Source organism: Oryzias melastigma, linkage group LG1 (assembly GCF_002922805.2).
Source record: "Oryzias melastigma strain HK-1 linkage group LG1, ASM292280v2, whole genome shotgun sequence".
In the NCBI taxonomy this organism is placed as follows: domain Eukaryota; kingdom Metazoa; phylum Chordata; class Actinopteri; order Beloniformes; family Adrianichthyidae; genus Oryzias; species Oryzias melastigma.
The window spans coordinates 25,203,064-25,228,110 of record NC_050512.1 but is presented as its reverse complement, the minus strand read 5'-3'; the positions used below and the strand labels follow the sequence as shown (position 1 = coordinate 25,228,110).

At 39.3% G+C, this 25,047-nt stretch overlaps 1 protein-coding gene across 2 annotated transcripts in view; it reads left to right on the top strand.

The window, feature by feature from the left end:
- The first annotated feature begins 5,636 nt into the window (after positions 1 to 5,636).
- LOC112157282 (sodium/potassium/calcium exchanger 3) overlaps positions 5,637 to 25,047 on the top strand; it is a 58,879-nt gene continuing 39,468 nt past the window's right edge. The window contains exons 1-3 of one of the 2 annotated variants that reach the window (XM_024289950.2): positions 5,637 to 5,862; positions 5,939 to 6,137; positions 14,188 to 14,319. In XM_024289950.2, coding sequence (XP_024145718.1) covers positions 5,957 to 6,137; positions 14,188 to 14,319 — 313 coding nt within the window. In that variant the 5' untranslated portion in view covers positions 5,637 to 5,862; positions 5,939 to 5,956. Of the gene's footprint in view, positions 6,138 to 14,187; positions 14,320 to 25,047 lie in introns of both variants that reach the window. The other variant, XM_024289947.2, reaches the window with a different exon arrangement.

Here is a 25,047-nt window from a genome sequence, read left to right as displayed (position 1 = left end):
AAGCCAAAAAAAGCAGAAAATGTAAACTAATTTGAGCAACAACTGTTTGAACTTAGTTGGAGAAAGCGTAGAAGAGTAGAAAAGCTAAACAGCGCTAAAACTACATGCTACAGAAAATGCTAAAAGATCAATCAACGGACCAAAATCTACGATTGCAGAACTGTTAAATGTTAAAACAATGCTGATTTTGAAATAATCTAAAACCTCTGGAACAGCAGAAAACAATTATTTTATTTTAATATTTCTAAAAATGCTAAAAGACTACACTCTCGGTGTACATGTCATAGGGCTACACGCCTAAATTTTAACTAAAAATATGTTGCGGAAATGCAATTTTTAGCCAGAGATTTAGCTTTACCTTATTAGCAATTTAAGCAAAAATGAAATCAAACATCTTGGTTTTTACCTTGTTGCTAAAATTGGTTTCCTAGCATTAGCCATTTTTATTATTGATGTCTTTTCAGCTATTTTACACTTTGAAAGTTACTATAGAAAATATACTGTATATATGTATGCATTTTTTTAGCGAGTTTTGTTATTTAGCATTTTTTAATTTGATTGTCGGCTTTTAGCTGTGTACCTTTTAATTTAGCAAAATTAGCATTCATTTTAGCATTGAGACTCTTCCTTTTAGCTGTTTTAGACTTTCCTTAACTGACCGAGTATTGTATCCTTGAACTCCATCAGCAGAATAAGATCCTTTTTCATGTCCTTTACATTCAAGTGCCACAAACGGCTCTTTCGGGAACAGCTTAGACCACGGCGAAGGTGTGAAGGAGAAGAATTGAGGACGCACAGATCGGTGGAGTGTCACATCTGCTGTTTGTTTTTGTTTCGGTCCTGGTGCCACTGATCTGAATGTACGTTTTGTTTCTGTTTTCTAAAGATGGGGATAGGAAGCAGCAGCTGTTGACTTTGTGTTTTTCCACTCTTTATTCTCGTCGGCTCAGGTGATGCAGACACAGTGATGCTTGTCCTTTTTTTTTTTTTACTTTCAGCATCACCACCTGGCTGTTCTACTCCAGTCTAACATTAGCTCATGTTTTTCTTTTTAGTTCAAGCAAGCTATTCTTGGCCATCAGTATAACCTCCCTTCTCTTTGCTCCCTACAATGTTGCTGAGCGGAGGTCTCTCCATGCTAAGGGGGAATCGAACTGCCTGGACTTGGACTCATGGAGCAAGAAGACCTGACCTGGAAATGTCGGCTCAAGCTGTAGATTTGCACTGAGCCAGTTGCAACCTAGTCTTTTTTTTTTTAATAGATTGACAGACGGTAACCTCCTTAGTCACCTGTGTGTTTGTGCATCTTTGTTGTTCACCGGGAAGAGCAGCTTCCACTTGAAAGTGGGTTAAATTCCAGGCATTCTCTCACATCTCGAACCACTCTGCTTCTAGTTTGTCTCTTCTGCAACTTATCTCACATCTCATGTGTGCGAGAGGTCTGTGCCAAGCCCACTGGCAATGGAAAAACAATTTAACTGGATTTAATTTGTTTCTCCCCCCCACCCCTTCTTCCCTCCCCCCCTTTCTTTCTTTTTTTTTTTCTTTTGTGTGCGTCTGGGAGGTTTGGAATTCATCTTGTTTGCTAACTTCCATGCACAGACTGAACTGGCGCTGCAAGCCTGACCCGCTTTCACGACCACATCAGGACCTCCAGTCAGGTCATGAATGTATCTGGAATGCAGCAGACTCTGAAAGAAAAAAAAATGTTTTCCTTTTTTTTCCCCCTTCATAATAGTACGAATTTACAATTCTGCCACATGCTGAAAAGCCTGGCTTCAACAATTAAGAACCAGAATGCAGAACTACACAAATTGCAAAAAGGAATCTGACTCCCAACTGTTGTGCAACCATAGAACACTGCAGTGAGATGCTGCCATGGTTTTGCTTTATTGACCCACTGATGAAAACCAAGTTTTTGGCATGTTCTTGAAGCATTTTTCTGATGAGGAAGGACATCTACTGCATTAGCAAAAGTATTCACTCACCTGCCTTGACTCACATATGAACTTAAGTTCCATCCCGTTCCTAAAACCAAGGAGTTCAACATGATGCGGATCCACCTTTTGCAGTTATTACAGCTTCAACTCTTCTGGGAAGGCTGTCCACAAAGTTGAGGAGTGTTTATAGGAATTTTTGACCATTCTTCCTAAAGCGCATTGGTCAGGTCACACTGATGTTGGTGGAGAAGGTCTGGCTCTCAGTCTCTGCTCTAATTCATCCCAAAGGTGTTCTATGGGGTTCAGGTCAGGACTCTCCACAGGCCAGTCAAGTTCCTCCACACCAGACTCCGTCATCCATGTCTTTGCTCTTTGCTCTGGTGCAGCCATGTTGGAAGAGGAAGGGTCCCCTCCAAACTGTTCCCACAAGGTTGGTAGCATGGAATTGTCCAAAATGTTTTGGTATCCTGAAGCATTCAAAGATCATTTCACTGGAGCTTGAAGAACAAGCCCACACCATCATTCCTCCTCCACCAAATTTCACAATACAGTCTGAAATGTCCAGTTCTCCTGGTGACCTCCAAACCCAGACTGGTCCATCAGATTTCTAGATGGAAAAGTGTGATTTCTCCCTCCAGAGAAGGCGTCTCCACTGAAAGTTGGTGACCTCTTTGCACTTCAGCATCTGCTGACCTCTCTCCATCAGTTTACTACCACTGATAGCTGACTTCATTTTGTTCTTAAACTCTTCCATTTTGTTCTGATAGAGCTGACAGTTGACTGTGGAATATGTAGGAAATTTCACGACTGGATTTGTTGCACAGGTGGCATCCTATGACAGTTCCACGCTGGAATTCACTAAGCTCCATTCTTTCACGTTTGTAAAAACAGTCTGTATGCCTGAGGAGTCAATTTTATACACCTGTGGCCAGGCCAAGTGATTAGGACACCTTATTCTAAACATTGGGTTTGGTGAGCCAATAATTTTATTAATATAAAGTAAATAAATAGAATGTTAAGATTAAACTGCATTTCTGAATATTTTGTTTTCAAATCATTGTGAATCAGGAGCAGAAAACAAAGATGAAGTTGAAAGCAACTTCTAGATGTGATGTAGGATCTACAACAGAAAGGCACAAGCTCACTGTTCCGCTCCATTCTGATTAACTCGTAGACAAGTCACTTGCAGTTTTAATGTTTGCAATTTCTAGTATTTCCAGATAAGTCTTTGATTATAGCTGAGTCTCTTACAACAATTTGATTAATTTGTAGAATAAATAGTAAAACTGATTAATCAAACTACACTCATTTGATTACAGCTTTACCTTTTCATTACAGCGTAGGACACTAAAAATGTCTTTGATGTAATTGTTTTGTCTGATGCTATTTGGAATTACATTTAACCAAGCAGAAAAACTGAAGGAAATTCATGATATGTAAAACACGTAATATATGTGGCAAGATGGACGTTGCTGCACTGCCTGCATATATTTTAAGTGCATCTGAGGCTAAATATTGCTGTTTGTCGCACATTTTAACAATAATCCTAACCGTAAACTTTAAACTAACTTTTCCTCCATGTGGCCAAGAAAGAAAAGTTCAGCACTGGCTATGCGTGTTTAGAAAATTACATGCAAACATAGCCTCTTTCAATGTTTTTTTTATTTGTGGCCAGTAGGAATTTCACCAAAAACAGTAGAGACATGTAGGCCTTTTTAAAATGATGTAGCCTAAAGTGGATGGTAATAATCATGAGTAATTTAGCATCATTTTTCTTAATTTGTCAAGTGGTTATAGCTAACCTTGTGTGTAAAATTGTATTTTATAAATGTGTTTGGTAAAAAATGTGTCATTAGTAAAGTTAACATAGTGCAGAGATGTCTACAGTGCAGCCAGCGATCAAATTCCTAATTTCACTCTGTTCATAAAAGAAATGACATGCGTCCCCCAGGATTTTCTAAAAACTGAGTGCACAATTTCTTGATCTTGGTTGGTTATTTAAGCTGTTAAATCTGTGGCAACGCTGTCACAGGACCCTTCTGTGATACTTTCTAGCTCATTTTGAAATGTTAATTGTACATAAAAAAAGAAAAGTCACTAGCTGCGTTTCCATTACACTTTTGCGCAAAACTTTATCGAAATTTCTAGAATTTCGATAAAACACTGTTTCGAAAAAACAGCGTTTCCATTAAACCATGATTATGCGAAAAACTCAAAGTAATTCCCGCGATAAGTCATTAAAAAAACATGACGACGGATATAAACACTATTTTGATGTGCAGTAGATTCATTCACATTTCTGCCACGGAGCTAGCTCTCAGCCTTCCTATTCAGAGAAGACGTCTACGTCTGATCCAAGCCTTGGAGCGGCAGGCTCCTTATACGTGGGAGCGACGTAGAGTCAAACAGTTTTGTTAAATCGTGGTTGAAGAATTCACCGAAGAGCCGTGGATTCAGCCTTTTTGCATGACACGCTCAACTTTTGATGAGCTCCCGCTGTGCGGTGCCCAAGGCAGCCAGTTGCTGTGAAAAAGCGCATTTGACCAGCTTTTCCTGCTTCCTGTCCGAAACGTCATATCCGGTTAATGGTCACGTGACTCGTTTGTTTCGAAAAAAGTGTTTCCATTACAGTTTTTCGAAAAACTACTGTTTCGATACGGCCCAAATACCACCTCCTCTAAGCGCAAAAACTTTATTTCGAAAAAGGCGAGTTTTTTCGAAATTGTGGTGTTTCCATTAGGAGAATTTAATATCGAAATTCCGTTTTTCAAAATTTCAGAGTTAATGGAAACACGACTACTGATGAGCTAACTGGGGATGAAAAATTGACAATGTGAAGTTGTTGCTATGATATCCAGTATTGCTGGTCAAACGTCATCATCCAATCAGCGATTTTCCATAGTACCTACCTTTTCCGTTTTCTGTAAAAAAAAGAAAAGTACCTTGCAGAAATCAAAACTTACTGTTAACCCTTCTATCTTAGGCATGTTCAGATTAAATGTAGGGTCATCTGGACCCACAAGACAGCATGTTGATTTTCTTTTGTTTGTTTTAAGTATTTTTTTTTACCTTCTCTAGTGTCCGTGGCAGACGTCCAACTTTGCCCACATTTGTCATGGGATGGATAACATGTCAATGTAAGGCTTGGGTCATCTCGACCCTTTAAGATTCCACAAGGATTAAAACAAAACGCAATAAGATACCAGAAAAGGGACATAGTTAATTGGATGACGATGTTTCGTTTTTCTAACATTTCACTGTGTTTTCTGGAAATTACTTTTCCAAAAAATTGTTATATTTTGGTTTCTGGGATTTTGTTTTGTTTTCTAAAATTTTAAGCTGTCTTATAACAATGTGTGTTGCTTTTTTAATTTTGATCTATAAAATATTTGTTGATGTGATTTGCATTTTGGGGCCACCATAATATCTGGCCCACTTTACATAAAGTTTGGACACCCCTGATAAAATACCTTGAAAGAACCCTAAGAGAAATAGTTTTACCCCAAAAAAATATACTTTAACATAACCTATGACGGTAACTAAACATTTTTTTCTTTACTTAAAAATTAATATTGAAAAATTAAAATAAATTACCAAAATTTACATTAAAGTAGGAGAAATTATTCTTTACATTTATGAACTTTACACATTTTAGCATTTAGCAGTTGTTTAGCTAGCATATAATTGTTTCTTGGCGGGTTTTCTTGGGCGCGCGCGCGCCGCACGCGCTCCCTCTGCTCAGTCACTGCGCAGAAGCACTCACGAAAAGCTCGGAGAAGCTCAATCCAACATGACATAACCTCGTGAACCGGCGCTTCCAGGCACGAGCTCGCAGTTTGCTCTGCCCTCCCAGCCTCGCAGCATCCCTGCGGTATCCGTTTACAACTTTCCGCCCCCCCGCGCCGCCCTCTACAGCCGCCCGGTACTTCTTCTCCTCCCCTCATCCGGAGGGACGAGCAGCTTTCTGGGGAATTACAGGAGTTCTCGTTTCTCGCCAGACTTTCAGGGGGATCCGCATGGATGTGACAGCGGAGGAAGAGACGCCTCTGCCGGGCATCCGAGGGCGAGGGATGGCGAGCCAGAAGAGGGTGAAAGCGAGGCGGAAGAGGCGAAAGGAGTTGGTTTTGATCCAGATCTGCCTGTTCGGCGGCTTGCTGCTGCTCGTCAAGGGGCTTTCCTTCTTCGGGGAGAATTCAGGTGAGGACCCGCGGCGTGAGTTCCGCAAAACCTGTTTGTCACGTTTCTGCCTTCAAACATTCTCGGTTACTCAGAAAAACTGAGGGAAAAGTCAAATCAAAATGTTCATTTATTTAGAAAGATCGGCGCTTTAATGTACTCAAACATTAAATAATAGGAAACGCACAATTCAAATGTGAAAATGCAAAGTTTTAAAAACAAAAGTGGCATAATTGAGGTCTAAAAGCAAAAGTAAGATTATGTTTTTGATGCTTATTCGCTAGAACTGGACTTCATGATGTAGAGCAGCTCCTGAAGGAAGCAGATCAGGTGTTCGAGCTGCAGAGCTGGAGTCAGGATGCACCAGCTCAGAACATCCTCCTGTCAAATGATGCAAACCAGAACTGAGAGCAAACTCGATCTGACTGAATCAGCCAAGTCTTCCTTCTTTCCACTTATGTTATTTTAATAATGTTTTCTCACCCAAATTTACACAAACACTTTTATTACTTGTAAAAGTAAAAATTTAGATTTTTTTTTGCAGATAAAGCTAAATATTCTTATGGAAATAATTCAAATCAAACTTTTTTTCTTCACTTTGGTTAAGTATAGTTTTCGTAGATCGTACTCCAGACACTGTGTGACACAACCAATATATAAAGTCATGCTAGACTGAGACCTGATGGATGAATAGATTACATCATAAAGCAGAAAAGGTTGTTTTTTTTTTGTTCATTTGCATATTCTCACGCCATGTTCCCTGACATCTAAAAAGTATGTCAAGCTGTGCTTAGAGATGCTTTCACTTTGATCAAACTGCATGTCTCTACCTCTACATTTAGTACGGCTCAGGCTTAAAAAACTAATATAGGACTCATTTAATGGCCCACTCTGAAGAAAATTATAATTTTTAGTATTTTTCACCTGTTCTGATGATTAAAGACATATATAAAGAAAATTACATTTCTGATGACATTTGCTCCATTCTTATGCATTCAATTGCAGAAAACTAGATCCATATACTTCTTTACTTTCCTGACATTTGACTCCAAACTGTAGTGAAATAATTTCAATGTTGTTTACCATTTTTGTTGTTTTGGTAATATTAGGATGAGGGATTGATGGACTGAAACCGAGCGGGAGAGCGTGTAAACAGTGAGCTCTCAGTAACCGTAAAAGGACGGCAGGGTAGCTCTTCGTCAACACAACTCAGAAGTGAATTTCTGATCAACTACTGCCGCTCTGCAGAAACTATGCCCTAATGACATGTTTTTTTATTTTGCTTAATAATCACAATTTAAAGACTGCTGGGAACACTTTTACAATAAGATACAATAAAAGGTAGATTTTAAGGTTTAACATGAAAACAATATTTTCTGTTGAATTGGATTCCTAATAAAATTTTACAATAATTTTATTCTATAAATTTTTTTCCTCTGAATCTATTTGCATGTTCTCTTTCTTAGAAACATCGTTCAAGCCTCTGAAAACAGCAGAATTACATTTACAACTATATACTAACAAACTGAAATAGCAACTTAGTCGAAAATTAAGTAATGGTGAGCAATAAAAAGTGCATTAATGCAAACTGCCTTTTTATTTGAGCGTAAACTCAAAATATATGAATAATTGACTGGATCAGAGAGCTCCGTCTTTGTTTATTTGGCAGCAAAGTTCTCAGGAACCAAGTTCTCTGACATCAAGCTTTTATTCAAACACATCCATATTGGCTTTTTTTTTTAACTGCTTTAAGCATAAACTATTTTAGTGTAAAGAAGGAAATCACTAAAACGTTACATTTTGATTGAAAGTAGCAGCCTCCACTAAAGCGGTGGCCCGTAGCAACCTCTTACAACTCAAGCAGATAAATATGGACACAAATTTCTGTCTCCATGCATCCACTTTTAACGTTTTCCATAGCAACCGTTGGCCCACACATTGTCAACATGAAAAGATAATATATGTTCAGCTTAAAATGAGATGTAATAAAATGTTTTGTAATGGATCAGAACAAACAGATAAAAGTTTTGAAGCTCTGTCAAACAAATCCTATATGTTTGGGTAGGTTAGAGAAGCGGAAAAGCTTTTTTTCCCCTTTTTTTCAAAGGAGTGTCAGATGAGGCCCTGTCTTTTGGTCTGACGCAAATTTGCTGATGGTTTTGCTTTTTTTTTTTAGATTCCCATGAACAGACTCAAGAACCGGTGTAATAATACTGCTACAAATGATTATAAAGTCATTTGTGTTTATCTTTAGTCTCAGGTAAATTCATTTTATACTTTCAGTAAGCAGGAATTGTCACAGACGGGCAGACAGCTGGTTCCACATGCCACAGGTTTATGAATTTAGACAGGAACTAGGGTCAGATAAGCATAGGTCAATCACGAGCATGGGATCATCCAAGAAGAGTCCAGGCGAAGGTCAGGGCAGGCAGCAGGTAATCCAAGATAAAGCAGGATCAGAAACAGAAGATCAGGTCCAGATAGAAACGCTCGGTAATGCAGGCAGGGTGGCACAAACAATACTTCGCACAGACTCTGGTTCTGTTTGCTGCTTAAGAAGCAGGTGGGAGATTGTGAGATTGGAAACAACTCAACAACTCAACCTCCTGCCGTTGACCAGAAGGGGAGACATAGCGCTGACTCCTGACACGAATCTCCAAGTACACTTTTTTAAGCACAGACGTAACAGCAAACTCCTGATTTTATTTTTTTTTTTATTTTTATTTTTTTTCAGCAGACTCCTAGCCGGTTAAAATGCAAATTTGTCAGGCAGTTGTAAGGTAAAATCATTTTCACTTTAAGTTGTAGACTGTACCAAGTAGACTGAACTAGCAAAAACTTTACAGTCAAGTCTGTCCAAAAAATAAAACTTACTCCATCCATTTTTGCCTGATCTATTTTGGTAGAAATGGAATTACTCTGTGGATCTTAAGAGTCTAAGACACTTTTGAGCATCTTGATAATTCCAGGAAGAATATGTAACATTTTCCAAGTAGCCCAGCAGACACACATAATAATGTCACCGGTTAGATAACTAGACAACCAACCCTGCTGAGAGTTCCTGTACTGCCTCCTCAGTGGTTGTTAATATCCTCGTTCAGAAACGTGCAAATTAAAACTAAGATCAACTCCATAAATATTTATACTGGACTGATCATCTTCGTGGAACTCTTTATTACCTGTAATGAGTGTACTGAACTTGTTTGGTTGTTTTAACTAGACATGACGCGTCCAAATGTTGTCATTCCAAAAATAGACAACATCGTCGACATACTGTGTGTCTTGAGGGGTCCAACTATCTGCCAGTTTAAAAAAACAAAAACGCCCTAATTATGCACAGACATGAATTACATTAGCTGATTGAGGTGAAAAGTCCTCCCTCACAGTTGCAATGAACAAAAAAAATACAGGAAGTAGTTTTCTTTTGGAAAACCTACTTGTCAGGTTTGAAAACTTTGGGTAATCACAGATTCAGCCACATTCAATCTTCAGCATCATCAGTATTTTCCCCTTAAAACATTGCCAGAAACAAAGGTTTAGTGTTAAAACCAAACTTGAGAAACTTATTTACAAGGGCCGGGAATCACTGGGTGCCTCACGATACGATGCGATACATGTCTCACAAAATCCTCTCTAATAACTCACATTATATAGAAGAACCACATCAGTCTTCATGCCTTTACACTGACTTTCTATCAATCAGAGATTAAACTTTCAAACAACTCTGCCTGTAGCTTAGACTCTACAGTACAAGACTCAAAGAATCAAAATACATCTCTGACATGTTGGTCCCACATGAACTTCCTAATACTCTGAGATTCAGGGAAGCAGCGTTTCAGTTTCATCCAGTTAACATCTGGAAGAGTCTTGTTGTGGTTAGACAAACGTCTACTCTGACAATGTTCAAGTCCAGACTAAAAACTATTCTTTTCTGGTCAATCCATGACAGCTGAAAGTCTTTTAGTTGCATTCTTCTCCCTCAATCGACTGTTAAGCAAAATGTTAAATTTAATCTTACTTTTTTTTGGTAAACTCTAGTTAAGACACTGTGGTAAACAAATGAACCTACCAGGTTCAGGCTATAATTTAGATAAACTGCAAGATCTGCAGATTTTCTGCACAGGAATTCTCACCATTCTTTGATGGTTTTAGGACAATCCATCAACTGACTGAATTTATGAATAAAATAGTTTATCCAGCTGTTGACTGTAGCTATGTCTGAAATCTCCCCCCCTACTAAGTATATGGTGCGCTATATATTGCATTCGCCATTTTCTGGTGCTGTCCGAATCTACTAATTCCAAAATCGAGGGGAGTAGAAATTTCCCAGAAGTCTTTGGGAAAAACTAGCGTGCATTGATTATATTAGCGATGTATTGCAGTCGAGCAATTTAAAACAAAAAAAGGGTTTAAATGTAATTTTTGAATAAACCACCCACATTTTCACCATCAGAGTACTGTTGAGTCATAAATAAACGTTGTATTGAGAATGAAGGAAAAGTAGTAAGCATGTTGTCCAAATTGCCCTTAAAATTGAGGGCACTGTGTAGTCAAGCACTATATAGTTTTATAGCAGTTAGGGGTTGGGGGGGATTTGGACATAGACTGTGTTCTTTAAAATTAGCTTGAAACTATATTAGTGTTCCTGTTGCTGCAACATCTTTAGACACATTGTTCCAAATATTGTCTAACAGAATGTGTAGTAGTGTTTAAGATGTGTGTTATTGCTGGTACAGGATGACAGATTTGTTTTTGTTTTTATTTTTCGTTTCTAAGAATACATTTTTAACAGGCAGCAGTGGATGCAGTTTATTTTTTCTCTTAGTTACTGAAATCAAACAGGAATCTATGAATGAATCCATCAGCCTGTGGCTATTATATTCAAGCTAGTTTGAAAACTGTTTTAAGAAGATGTTGGAAATCAAAGCAGTTCCTAACAGATCACAGTGAAAGAGATTTTTTATGGATCATATCTACTGTCCTTTAAACCCACTTTTCACAAATAGAGTTACAAGATTGGATTTTAGAAATGATAATATCTTGGAAACAATGCAAATCATTTTACCTCATTATTGTAATTTTAAAATATATCTCAAAATAAAATATTAAAAAAATCTCAAACATAAAAAGGAACTGAATATTTGATTGAAGGTGTTTGTCAAAGTGGCTCTTCTGGGTTTGGTTCATCAAATGTCAAACTCAAGTGTCCCGCCTATTTAAGCATTTTCTCAAAGGACGTGTTTGATAAAATACAATAGGAGAAATATTTCTTTATATAACATTAGTACAATTTCTCTGATGGCCAGAAAACAATGCGACCCCATCCTGCCAAGATGGCGAACATCATTGACGAACTGGCTTTGAAAAGTCTCTGCGAAGCAAAAGGTCACATGACCTACACTCCTTCACTGTCATTGCTCTTCTACAGAAGCAAAAAAAAATGAGATTTCCAAACTGTCAGGATACATAAAATTTTAACAGGGTGTACCTTATTTATGATAAATTCCATGAGACAGTGGGGCTTTCATCTCCATACCGCTCCTCCTGATGACTTTATGTTCAAGATGGCAGAGGATGAGAGGCGGCGGGAGCGGCCCCGCGGGGCTGCTGCTGTGTTTGGTGTGGTGAAGGTGAGGCTGGGTGAGGAGTTCAGGCGTCCCCCGAGGACCGTAGAAAAATCGGCCTTTGTAATTCCATCTGGCTCTCTCCAGCCCGGGTTGAGGTTGGCAGGGTGGAAAAAGGCATGGTTCTCCTGCTGGGTTCTTCCAAGTATGAAATGAATTAGTTGGTGTTGCTGCTCTCTGGAAGAATGTGCAGATGTAGCCCCAGTGGTAGCCCCCCCACCCCACCCCGAGGAGGATTTTGTTTTGGAAAATCATGAAATCCTCTCTGAATGTCTAAAGTGGGGCAGCTGACTGGCCCTCACATCTGTGGAGCACTCCTCCAGCTGCTCGCCGCCTTCATTACATAAAAAATCCGACTGTAATCAAGCTTAACAAAGAGCTGGACTCTGCAGCCTGCAGCAACGCGCCAAACGCTTCTATGCAGATTTGAAAACAAAGGGAAGGCTTGTTCAACAACTTTTTTTGAAGCTGCATGTTCCAAAAACAGCCGCAGGTCATTTTTCCAGAACCTGGATGGGAAACTATCCAGTTATCCAGCAGAGACGAGCAGGATTCTGGGGTAAAGGTGGAGACCTTTAGGGGATGGACTCCACCTTTACTGTTGCCATGTTTGGGGGAAAAAAAGGGTTCTCAGAAGTTCAAAGAGAAAATAAATGACTTTTTGCAGACCTCACCCAGCTGAACATGGAGTCCAGTCTTACAGGAAGCTCTAGACTAAAGACCGGGTTTATTAAGGTTGATCCCTGGTTCCACATTCCTCATAGAACCATGACCTCTTAATATGTTTGGGTTGTTTCAATCCCGCCGTTCACTTCAGGTCTTGATGTAAAGAATCTGTGATGAGAGTTTTATGAATTCTTGGGAAACTTTTTAAAGCTTCATTGTATTCGTTGCCATTTCTGGTAAATGCACATACTAAGAATGGCCTCCAAAGTACGGGGGTCACTTAAACCCAGATGGGTGCCGCAGGTTTTTTTTTGGTTGTTTGGGCCTGTGGAGAGTTGTAGAAAGGAACACTTGTATCATTTGATAAGTGTTTCATTGAGAATTTGTTTGAGTAATCCATCCATCTATCCATCTTCCAGGTGTACTTGATTCTGATCTATTAAAATCTAAACCTGCTTATGTTTTTGAAAAGTTTATTTCCATGAGCAACCATTTATTTTGTAAATCAGTTTAATCAAAGTTGTAATTTTTACACATTGAGATTAAAGCATTTCTGATGCACGTTATTGTATTGGGCATTCTTTGTATTGAAAAAATGTCTTTGTTACATTTCTCTTTAAGTTAAATTCTTAACATTTGTTTTCTATTTACAGATGTATGGCAGACTGAAAAACCTAGTATTGTTTGTACTACTTATTGTTCAATTTATTTGCAGGTAAAACAAATTCTGCCAATTTGTTGGAATGCATAGGAGCCATACACTTTTACTTTGTACTTGCAAATATATTTTTCTTAAGTATATATAAAAAATGGTTGATTATTGATATTGGCTGCAAGAGGCTGAAAAATATCAAGTATAGATTTCGGTTGTAAAAATTAAATATTTTGCATCACTAATTAAAATTGCATTTTAAAATATTTTTGTATTCAAATATTAGGGGTAGATACAAAAGTGCAGTTTGACAAAAAAAGAATATATTTGTTTCTTTGAAAAAATGCCACAAGCTTAACTAGATCCATGTACGTCTTTGTTTTCATCCAAACTGGCATCTAGTTCAAATCTGTGTATTATTTATTTATTTATTTTTTTGTGTGTTTTAAGGCCAGCCAGAGAGCGTATAAACAGAGTGCTTTCAGTTATGGGTGATGGAAAAGGGGGGCGGGTTTGCTCCATGCCACCAATCTCACCCACAACTCATTGGTAAATTTCTAATGAACTTCTTCTGGTCTGCAGAAACTAGAAACTACTTTTTTTTATTTTAGCTGAAAACTACATAATCATAATTAAAAGACCACTGGGAAAACTTTTACAATAAATCAAAAAATTATTAGAGTGGGACTCTAAATCAAAAAATTATTAACATTAAAAAAATATTAACCACCTGCTCCCACCCCTTAGGAACAACTGATGTGTAGTGACAGAAAAGTAGAGGATGCTGTTGTCAAGAGGCAAACTGTGAGCCTCCTTTTTTTAAGCCCCTCCTACATGACCACAATGTAGAACAGAACACTGGCCAGCATAGACATGTAAAATATCTGCATTGCATTTTTTTAGAGATCATAAATGAGGCCAGTCTCCTTAGAAAGTACATCCTGTTCTTTCCTGTTCTGTGCAGTGGGATATTTGTAAGCAGCATCCTGAAGTATTTTTGCCTCCTTCCTCTTTATGAAGTCAAACCCCTTAACTTCCTGTTGCAGCATTTGATAAAAGCTTGTCTCTTCTGTCCCTCATCACCTCAAATCCCGTTCTCCCCAGTCACTTCTGCTGTGGCTTCTTCCAGGTTCTGATGTCCCGGTCCGGAGCTCTGGGGGCCAGGAGCGCTGGGTGGGAAGGAGGCTGCAGCAGGAAACGGACAACAGCAGCCTGGAGCAAATGGAGATTGAAGAGGGACCTAAGAACTGCACCACTCCAGGTAAGACAGGATGAAAGAAAGAGGACACCTGAGAGCCCCCCCGCTCCCCCCCTCCGCCGCTGCCTTTGCTCCAGAACAGAAAGTGGAGGATAAAAGTGGGAAACCAATCATTCTCGCTCTACATGGTGCTGTCCTCCTCCCTCTGTGCTCCCCCTGATTTCTCTCCCTGACGTGGGGTAACCCAGATTGTGAGGTCACGCTATTTCCCATGAGCGCATGCTGTAGCAGCAGGCCGGGATGTTCTGGCTGCCTCAGCCTTTTTTTATTTGTGCTTTTTTTTATTTTATTTTTTTTACTTTAAGTTTCATTCTCAACTTCCCCACTTATGTCAAACTAGCTCCTACCGTCTTTCAGTTCATCCTTTTTTGTTACTTTGAAGATTTTATCCACAGTTTCCATGACAACCTTTGTATTTTCATCATCAAGATGGTTTGATGAGAACAGCTTAGTGTCTTTAAAAAGCCTCTGATAAACCACCTGTAATTGACTTTCAACCTTCAGAGCGGCGCCCGCCGTCACTCTCGCCACTTTCTCCCGCTTCAGTGAAAGGATGAAACTGGGCGCGCTCAGGTGAAGCGCGGGAAGGTGACATTGCAGCAAATACCTGGTGTTGAGCGTGGTCCTTATGTGTGTCATTACTGCGCTGCAGCAGGTTCGCTGCTGTAGTCTAAAAACGGAGCTCAGGTCAGAGTTCATCCCGTCCTCTTCCCCTGCTGATTATGCAGGAGTTGCTCCTTTCTCCTCTGGCTGCTAAATTTAAAAAGCGCACACCTCGAAGGCTTTAACCCTCCGCCCCCTCCAGAGGACAGAGAGGGTTCTGCTAAATAACCTCTACATTCTCAAAGTCCTGTCCCACTTCAGCAGATTCTTTTCTAGACTAAAACAAAATACATATTAAGAAAAAACACAGAATATTTTGTTTTGTAAGTGAATCTGTTCTTGTTAGAGTTTAGTTCACACTGGTACAAAGTTCATTTGATGTGCTCCTGTTTGTCTCTTCTCAAAGTCTGGTTCATTAGGGAACTGTGAAAGCTCATGTGTACTCTGGTTCATGTGGCAGCTGTGAAAGCTCATCTGGACTCTGGTTCATTTGGCAGCTGTGAAAGCTCGTCTGTACTCTGGTTAATTTGGGAGTTGTGAAAGCTCATTTGTTCTCTTGTTCTTTTGGCAGCTGTGAAAGCTCATCTGTATTTGGCAGCTGTGAAAGCTCATCTTTTCTCTGGTTCTTTTGGCAGCTGTGAAAGCTCAAGTGCACTCTGGTTCATTTGGCAACTATGAAAGCTCATCTGTACTCTGGTTTGTTTAGCAACTGTGAAAGCTCACGTGCACTCTGGTTCATTTGGCACCTGTGAAAGCTCATCTGTATTTGGCAGCTCTGAAAGCTCGTCTGTACTCTGGTTAATTTGGGAGTTGTGAAAGCTCATTTGTATTTGGCAGCTGTGAAAGCTCATCTTTTCTCTGGTTCTTTTGGCAGCAGTGAAAGCTCATCTTTACTCTGGTTTATTTGGCATCTGTGAAAGCTCAAGTGCACTCTGGTTCATTTGGCAACTATGAAAGCTCATCTGTACTCTGGTTTGTTTAGCAACTGTGAAAGCTCAAGTGCACTCTGGTTCATTTGGCAACTATGAAAGCTCATCTGTACTCTGGTTTGTTTAACAACTGTGAAAGCTCACGTGCACTCTGGTTCATTTGGCTGCTGTGAAAGCTCATTTGTTCTTTTGGCAGCTGTGAAAGCTCATCTTTACTCTGGTTCATTTGGCAGCTGTGAAAGCTCACGTGTACTCTGGTTCATGTGGCAACTGTGAAAGCTGATCTGTACTCTGGTTTATTTGGCAGCTGTGAAATCTCGTCTGTATTTGGCAGCTGTGAAAGCTCATCTGTTCTCTAGTTCTTTTGGCAGCATTGATAGCTCATCTGTACTTTGGTTTGTTTAGCAATGGTGAAAGTTCATGTGGTTTATTTGGCATCTATGAAAGCTCATCTATACTCTGGTTTTATTTGGCATCTATGAAAGCTCATCTGTACTCTGGTTCATTTGGCAACTATGAAAGCTCATCTGTACTCCAGTTCATTTGGTAACTGTGAAAGCTCATCTGTACTCTGGTTCATTTGGCAACTATGAAATATCATCTGTGTACTCTGGTTCATTTGGCAACTATGAAAGCTCATCTGTACTCCGGTTCATTTGGCAACTATGAAAGCTCATCTGTACTCTGGTTCAGATGTAACCACATGACTCAGGTCTTCTGGTAAACATGAGCCTTAATTTACTTGCAAGTGAAGACTGATGTGATTTCAAACAGACCAAACAGCAACAGACCACCGGATGTAAGTAATGAAAGTTCATTCCTTCATGAGTGTGGAGAAAAAATACACAACACAAGTACAATCTAGTAAAAAATAATAAAACGTTTTTATTTATTAAGAACATTTTGGGGTGTCTTTTTCATAATGTAGTGTTCCCTTTGCTATATTACAGTTCTCCTTTCACATTGTCTCTGTTTCGCAGATTGTCTTTGGTGCAATTTTGCGTGATTTTTTTTTTATTTGGCAGCTCATTGTGTTCCGCTTCCTGATTAGCTGTAGACTGTTGTCAATGTCCACCATGCTGTATCTCCTGTACAGAATGTGTTCAGCTTGTCAGATGTACATAAATCTCTTATCCTGATCAGATCTTTTTTGTTCTATGAACTGGATGTATTTTCCTAAAAAAATGTAAACTTTGAGAGTTGAAACAAAAGAGAAAAGTGTAAAAATATTCATGTATGTCTGAGGAAAAAGTGTATAAAGTGTCTACTGAGGGGTTTCACAGCCTTAAACATCTAAAATAATTAAGTAGAGCGGCCAAAGCTGTTCCAAAATGTAAAAATTGAGTGTGAACAGGACGTCCTTGAAAAGAGAGTCTGCTCTCAATGGATTTCCCCTGCAAAAATAAAGGAAAAAAACTACAATTATCAAAGGAAACAATCTGTTCAAACTTATGCGACCCATAAACCTGATAACTTGATTTGTCCCTGGTTTGCACACGCTTTAGGGTTAGAGCACGGGTGTCAAACTCAATCGCACAGGGAGCCAAAACTCACCTAAGGTCGTGGGCTGAACAAGATAAACATTTATTTAACACACTAGAACTAAATTTTTATAAACTATTTTTTAACATAAATATGAATAAAAACAGAGGAAAATTAGCACTCGTGCGCTGTTTCACCTCGCAGCCTTCGCCCTAATTGTTAAGGAAACACTCAAAATGCAACAAGTTTGAGGCTACAAATTATTTATTAGAGAACAGATTTAATTTTTTTTTGTTTGGCAAGGCTGCTGATGCACTGCATGATGGGATTTTTAAAAAAATAAAGTTGTATTTGATTTGATTTGTTGTTAATATTGTCGGGATGGTCACTGACACATTGGTATTGGGCCTGCAGTCACAGCACAAGGAATTGTGGGATACCATTCCTTTTGCCTGTCTGGGCGTATTAGGATTTAAGTGTAGGTTTTTGTCTATCTGTTTTGTTGTCTGGCTGTTTTACTCTGTTTTGCCCTTAGTTATTTTAGTTACTAATGCGAGACTGCACCAGGCCACTACCCAGTCAGCAAGGCCAAGTTGGCCCCTTAAGGTTTAAAAGTGGGCAGAAACCTGTCTTTGCCCACATTGGCTCCGCTGCCCAGGGGCCGGCCTGAGCGGCAACCCTGCTAGCCCTGGGAACCTCTGGGCAGTGGAGCCACGCTGTCCACCAGGCGACTGGCTATCGTAAGGAGCCAGCCCACTGAGTGCCCACTTAAAGTGTAACCAAACCTTAAATCAACTTTTTTTGGCTGTTGATCTCTATAAATGGGGCTTTAAAAGTGCTGTCTGTTGGTCATTGCCAAGTTTTTAACGAATTAAGATAAACTTGTTTTATTCTTGAAAATATAGTCAAAAACTGTCTGTGTGCTGCCCCTGCTGGTTGAATCGAGGTATTGCATTTGAATTTTTGTGATTGAAGTCCCACGTCATTTCAGAAGTCCCACGTCATGAACTGCAGCTCCAAATACAGGTGGGGCCACCACGGAAACTGAGGACAAACCCAATCGGGGTCCACTTTTTCTGTCTACTTTTAACCATCGTGATCTCTTATGGGGTCCAGCTGACTCCACCCTTATATTGGTGTGTGATCCCCTCCCCTTCTGGCCCAGATGACCCCACTTTTAATGTAAACATGCCTTGGTTAGCACAAGGGTTGAACCATGGGGTCCACTTGGCCTTGCTGGCTGGGTAATAACAATAATATCAAATGATCTGGAGGGCCGGATAGGACCAGATACATGATGAGATTGTTCAACGTACTCCTTCATGATTATCAAGATTTTTTTTATTGTGGTTAATTTAGCGTGTTTACATCAGTTTTTGTGATTTTCACCCTTATTGAGAGTTCTCCAATTTGATAATTAGGGAAGGATCATAAAGTTTCTTCATTTCTCCTGTTACCTTTAAGATTTAAAGCTGGAGGATTACATTCTTAAATCCTAATTTGTGTTTTTTACATTGAGAAGAAACTTATCACTAGAGACTAAGAGGGAATCTCAGTGAATACTGTGAGGAGCAAGATTTTAATTATCTGTTCATTAATAGACTTCAAGCGCAGATCGGGGCGGATTGATGAGGAAACATCTGGGTGGAGCTCTCCTGAAATCAGAGGCCCTCTGACCAAGAGATGAAACAACTAGAAGCTCGTCGTTGACTCGTCTCTTCCTCTCAGCCATCAAAACCCTCTGTGATTAAAATTGCGAAGCTCCCGTTGCGTCTATTGATTTCAGACACTTGTTCATCACCTCCTCCTCTCATTTATCTCTTTGTTTGTCTGCCAGCAGCCGGTAGTAATGGTTTCAGGCTCTTTGCCGCCTCTGATTATTTTCTTTGTTCTTCTGCAGGCTTACAAATAACTCCAAATGGTTTCCTGCTGTGTGTTTGTGAAACCTTGAGTATGATGACTCGTCAGCCATCTGTTCCAATAAGCTAAACCCCCTTTGAATTTTGTTTAAAAAATAGTAAAAAATGTCTAAACAAACTTGCAAGTTGCCTGTAATCTTCACTGCTTCTGATTGAGAATGACAGACATGTTTTCTGATGCACATAATACAAGAACGGCCCAAGAGTCAAATTTTGATTCTTAAATTAACAACCTTCTTGAAAGTGATGGTCCATAGCAGCCGTAGAGTTTTTTAAGGTCTTGGTGAGCTATATAATTGTAGTTGTTTTTAACTTTCTATGTTAAAGTAATTTTTCAAATTTTCATTAGCAACCAGTGTTACTGTTGACCTTAACTTCACAGCTCAGTTTAGCAGCTTACATGAGGGAACCCATCATATTCTTGGAAAGACTTCTGGAAGTCAATGGTCCACTTTGAAGTAGTTTGTCTTTTCCGGAACAGGATTGATGGGATTTGTTGGTGTTTGTTGAAAGGTGTCTTTGTCGCCATTTTTGGATTGATAAAGTGATAAAGTTATCTATAACTTTTTATTCTAATTTATAGTTTATCAAAGTATTTGGTGAATCAAGTCTGCTAGAGTTCTTTGCTTTGATGTTTCACTTTGATTTAAGGTTGCGCCCTTTAAAAAAAAGGTCATAGGTCACATTTCTTTAAAAGTTGTTTTACGACATTGTCAAACCTGTTTCATTTCTTTTAATGACTTTTCTCATTCCATATATTCTAACTGTTTCCATGGTGACACCATGTTAGGAGATGAGTCATCGATTTTGATGCCTGAGTGTTAATCTGATGAACAGTTTGAGGGTCAAGTTTAAGATTTGTATGGTTTGCGCCCACCTAAACTCCAGTGTCATCCCAAAACATATCTTGAAAAATGCACTATAACTAAAGGACGGCCATCTGATTGTTTTTTATAAAGAATTAAAATTAAGAGTGGAAGGAGATGCTAATTTTATTCACAACATTCTGATTTGATTAATTCATTTTAAGTAACAGTGCAATGGAAAGGGACAAAGTACAGATATATCAAAACCATTTCAGATATCAGGTAACATTGATTAGTTATAAAGAAAAATTAACATGGATGTTAGATGATGCCATCTTCTTGTGTAAGTCCTAAAAAAACCCACTTTTTTTTACAATAAAGAAAATTTACTGGACGATGTGTAATTGCCTGCAGTCAGTGGCTGTCCATATTAAGGGCCACCGATAGCCCGGGGCGACATAAAAAGCGAGCCATTCTGCACCTCTGGTCAATTGCAACTCTCATTATGAGCACACATTATAATCTTATCACTTTACAAATTTACACATTTTTAAGATAACATGGCTTCCAAGACAGAACAATGTTCTGTCTTCGTACTTTTTTCAATATCAACCGCATTTGGTCAATATGTAGATTTCTGAGTTTTTCTTGATTAGTTTTGTGCAGCATCAATGTCATCTCCCTATTTGGACCCGGGGGGCCCATGTCAACAGTCCTTGGCGAGTGCCCGATTTCTAACAATTGGATGGTGGCAGTAGGACGGCAACCGGGGGGAGACTTAAAGGTGGCAGTCTGAAATCGGCCAATCATCAAACAATTTTGGGGACCTTGAAGACCCTCCTCTCAGTCAATTATTGCACTGTTGCCTTCCTGCCACCCGCCTGTTACTGGACTGCCACAGCGAGACCTCCAAATGTGCCTGGGTGATCACTGATTGATGTCAAAGAATTGTCCATAAAACCTTTGCAGCCACTGCGTGGCGTGTAAAAATGCAACTGCTTCCTCCTTATTACAAATGCTGCGGCTTAGCCACCATCCACCTTCCAAATTTGCACTTTTTTTTTTTCTTTTGTGGTATTTGACCGTAGTCTAAGGCCTATTCCAAATTCTTCCCTTCTCCCTACCCCTTCATTTAGCCCTCCAAACAGAGGGTTATGGAAAAATTGTGTCTCCGATTTTTGATTGTTACTTCCATTTGATGACCTCACCAATAATCGCCGGTCAGCTCCGTTAGAGCGAAGCTTACAGCGCTCAAATGTACATAACAACAGCGGTTTTATAACTTTAAAAAGGTCACACGGAATCAAAAAGTCATTACTTGCATTTAATTGTAAAATTACGTGCTTCCGAGCACACCCACGTGAAGAAAAGCGCCACAAGTGCGATACAGAACCCCTTTGAGACGGAGGGGTCTATGTCTCCGCTTGGAGGGTTGGCCTTTTTAAAAAAAAGTATTTCGGACAACCATAGCTCTAGAAATGGAGGAGTGAGGAGAAAGGAAGAATTTGGATTGGGCCTCAGCTCCAAAGCTCCTCTTGTAAATAAATTGAATTGTTTGTTTTAATTTAAATGCTATAGTAGAAACATCATTTTGCATAGTTTATGAAACTCTGTGGCTTTGACAGTTTTCTGCATTAAAGTTGTGTTTGTCTTCTTTATTGACAGCTGCAACCCATAGACACGAGTCATTAAAAACATTATCCTGAATATCCTCTTCATTCTGAACATGGTGGGTTTGTAAACATAGTCAACCTTAGGCCATAACAATGAATTCTCACTGAAATCTGTTGTTCGTCTCTCTTTAACACGAGCTTGTGAACCTTCCCACACACTTGTTCTCCTGCATCTGTCATCCACGTATTCAGCGATGTTTGCAGCACATTTGCATGCACAGCGGCCCACGTCGCCCCGCCGAGATGCTCCGTGTGCACAAACGTCAGCTGTGTGTTGCGTCTGGGTTCCCCCTCACACGTGTCTGCCCTCTCCGGGGGTCTTTCCCTGGGGGCTGTCCTCCTCCGCAATTAAAAGTCTTCTCCGCTCAGCCTCAGTGCAGGAAAGCAGTGACTTAATCAGGGCTTCCCTGGTTGAGAAGTGGTGCGTAAGGCTAAAACTTTCAGAGCGGTATTGATTAATGTGGGGGCGACGGCCAGAGGGTGTGCTTCACGTGGGCATCCTCAGAGTTTTTTTTTCCAAATATGTACAACTGAAACACCGCTGATAAATTAATGAGAGCTGAAAGAAAGGGACCGCTCTGGAACAACCCACACTCGTCACATGTAAAACCCAGATCCAGGCTTCCAGTTTACGTTCTCAGCAGGCCACCGTCGCCGCCGCCTTTACGACTCAACAGTCTAAATCCATGTGACACATCATGAGCAGAATCAGTTAGTGTAGATTTTCAGTTCTGAAACACCTTAGAGTTTTATCATAAAAGAGATAATTAAAGAAAAGTTCAGAAAATCTGACTATGTAAAAGTCAGATTATCCTGTAGATATGTCGGTAGATGCCCCTGTAAAAATTGTAAACCAAGTTTATACAATTGATGCATGTAATTATATTTAAATATTGAAAAGGTTCAATGTGCACTCTATTTAAAAATACTCAAAATTAAAAAATTCCTCTTATTTAAGCAATTTTAGGATTTTATTTCTTCTCATTTTTTATAGAAAAAAAGTAAAAAATTAGTGGTGTTTTTGACATATTGTTGCATTTTTCTCATGATGGAGAACATAAAGAATAGAAATTAAGATTTAAACTTAATTTCTGAGTATTTATTTTTTCAAATCGTAATGAATCAGTAGCAGACAAAAACCTGCTATTTGATCAATTTCAGGTTTATGATGCAGTTAGTCGGGCTAAAGTCTCCCTTTTCCGCCACAGTTCTGATGTATCCACTTGCAGACAAATAGATCCATCAACGTCTTCATTTGCCTCGTCTGAGCTGCCATGTGACTGGATAGCTTCGATGCTGCTCGCAGTTTTTTTTTGCGATGCTAATGTTAGCTTGGGCTCTCTGTATGAACAAAGTGTTGATGGGAAAACATATTTAAGATTTCATTGAGCAGTTTTAGCCTGCAAAGGAGTTAGTCTAGGATTAGCAGCATCACATATTATGCTATGCTACGCTGGTTTTATATTTTGTGTATGATTTAATCATTGGTTTATTTAAAAAAAATAAAATAAAATATATATATATATATATATTTTTTTCCCACTTTTTCCAGATACATTTGCATTTCACCATTTATCCAAAGCTTTTCAGATTCATTCAGGATTTTCTGCATCGCTTCTGCACTATGGAACTACAGCAAAGTTACCAGAAGTTTGTCAGGATATATATTTTGGTCAAAATTCGGGGCAATTGTTGCCATTGTTCAGCTATTTTTAACTTCCTTTCATGCATTTTACACAAATCCTAAGATTTCTATTATATTTTAGTATTTTTAGCATTTTATTTTAGCATATTTTAGCATATAGAGGTTGTTTTCTTGCTACTTACACAGCAATTTAGTCTTTTTAGCTTTTAACCTTACTTCTAGTTTCTTTTTATTTCTATAGTTGAATTAAGCACATCATTACATTTTTTAAATAGTATTGATTTTTATACATATAGCATTTCTAGCTAATTTAAGATTAGTTGCTTAGGAATTTTATCAGTGTTCATCTGTCTTCCTATAGCTGTTGTTTGTCTTTTCAGCTTCAATCCTAGTGGAAGCGTTTTAGTGTTCTACCTGTTTCAGAGGAGATAACCCTGCAGCAGCACTGGAGATAGTCGAGCACTAAAGATGCAGAATTCCCGTCAGCTGTTGGCATGACACGAGGGTCAAGCCCATAATCTCCTTCTCTAAAGAAATAAAGCTATAAAAGTTTCTTCAAAGTGGTTATTGCGTGACTAAAACTTTCAATTATCCAGTTTTGGTGAAGTTTATTTGGAGGATTAAAAACTGCTGCGCCGGAGGTTTAACCTGCAGATCAGCAGAATCATCTGTTCTTGTTAACACAGAAGCTCCACGCTCAGGGGAATAAGACCCGATCCATCACAGCAATTAGGCGCGGAGAGTCCTCTACATCAGCTCCTGCTGCTGCTCCGCACGTCCCACCTCGTAGCTCCTGTGTACTTGCTGTACAACATCAATCCAACATTTATCGCACACCGCTCTCCGCCTTCCCTATCTTCCTGCACATATGGAAGTAACACTTCCCAGTTTTTCTCTTGAACTGTGGACCTCAGCTTGTTTGCCAGGAGCAAAAGTGGCTCAACTCACCTTTTAAAGATTCATCTGACTGCTGAGCGAGGTTCAGGCTTTTTCCTGAGAGCTTCTAACATCCTGCTTCTCTGCTGAAATTTCCTCAGAGAGCATGTGAGAACATGACGCATGTTCACTTAAATCACTTTCAGGAGGATTGCCTTCACTCAGGTGTGAGCGTTTGGACAGTTTGTCCCATTTTGATGAAAATTGGGTTGTTGTTTTTATGTGTTTATGTCCTTGTGGCATTTTTCTGATAAAGAAGGACATTTATAAAGAAAATTAAGCTCAAAAGTTTTCTGAGTATTTCTTTTGGGTTGTTATAAATCAGGACCAAATGAAAAAAGCTGTTTTATTTTATTTGTTATGTAGAATATACACTGGGCGGGCCACACATCCCATTCCGATGTGTCCATTTTTAGACAAATAGATCCTTCATTTTCCTCCTCAGAGCTGGCATTTGAATCAAAACTGTACAGCTGAATCACTGCAATTTTGCTTGCCATTTTTGTTGCACCAGTAATGTTAGGATGGGGGTGTGGGGGCTGTAAGCTAGTGGGAGAGAGTGTAAACAGAGAAGAGAGAAACGGCAATGGTTATGCGAAAGGGGGTTGCTTTACATCAGGGGTCCCCAAAAATTTTTCTCGTGAGGGCCACATAACTGTTTTCTTCTCTGATGGGGGGCCGGGTGGGTTTGTAGGCTAACAGAAAAAGTATCGAAGCCTAAACGTAAACATTTACGGT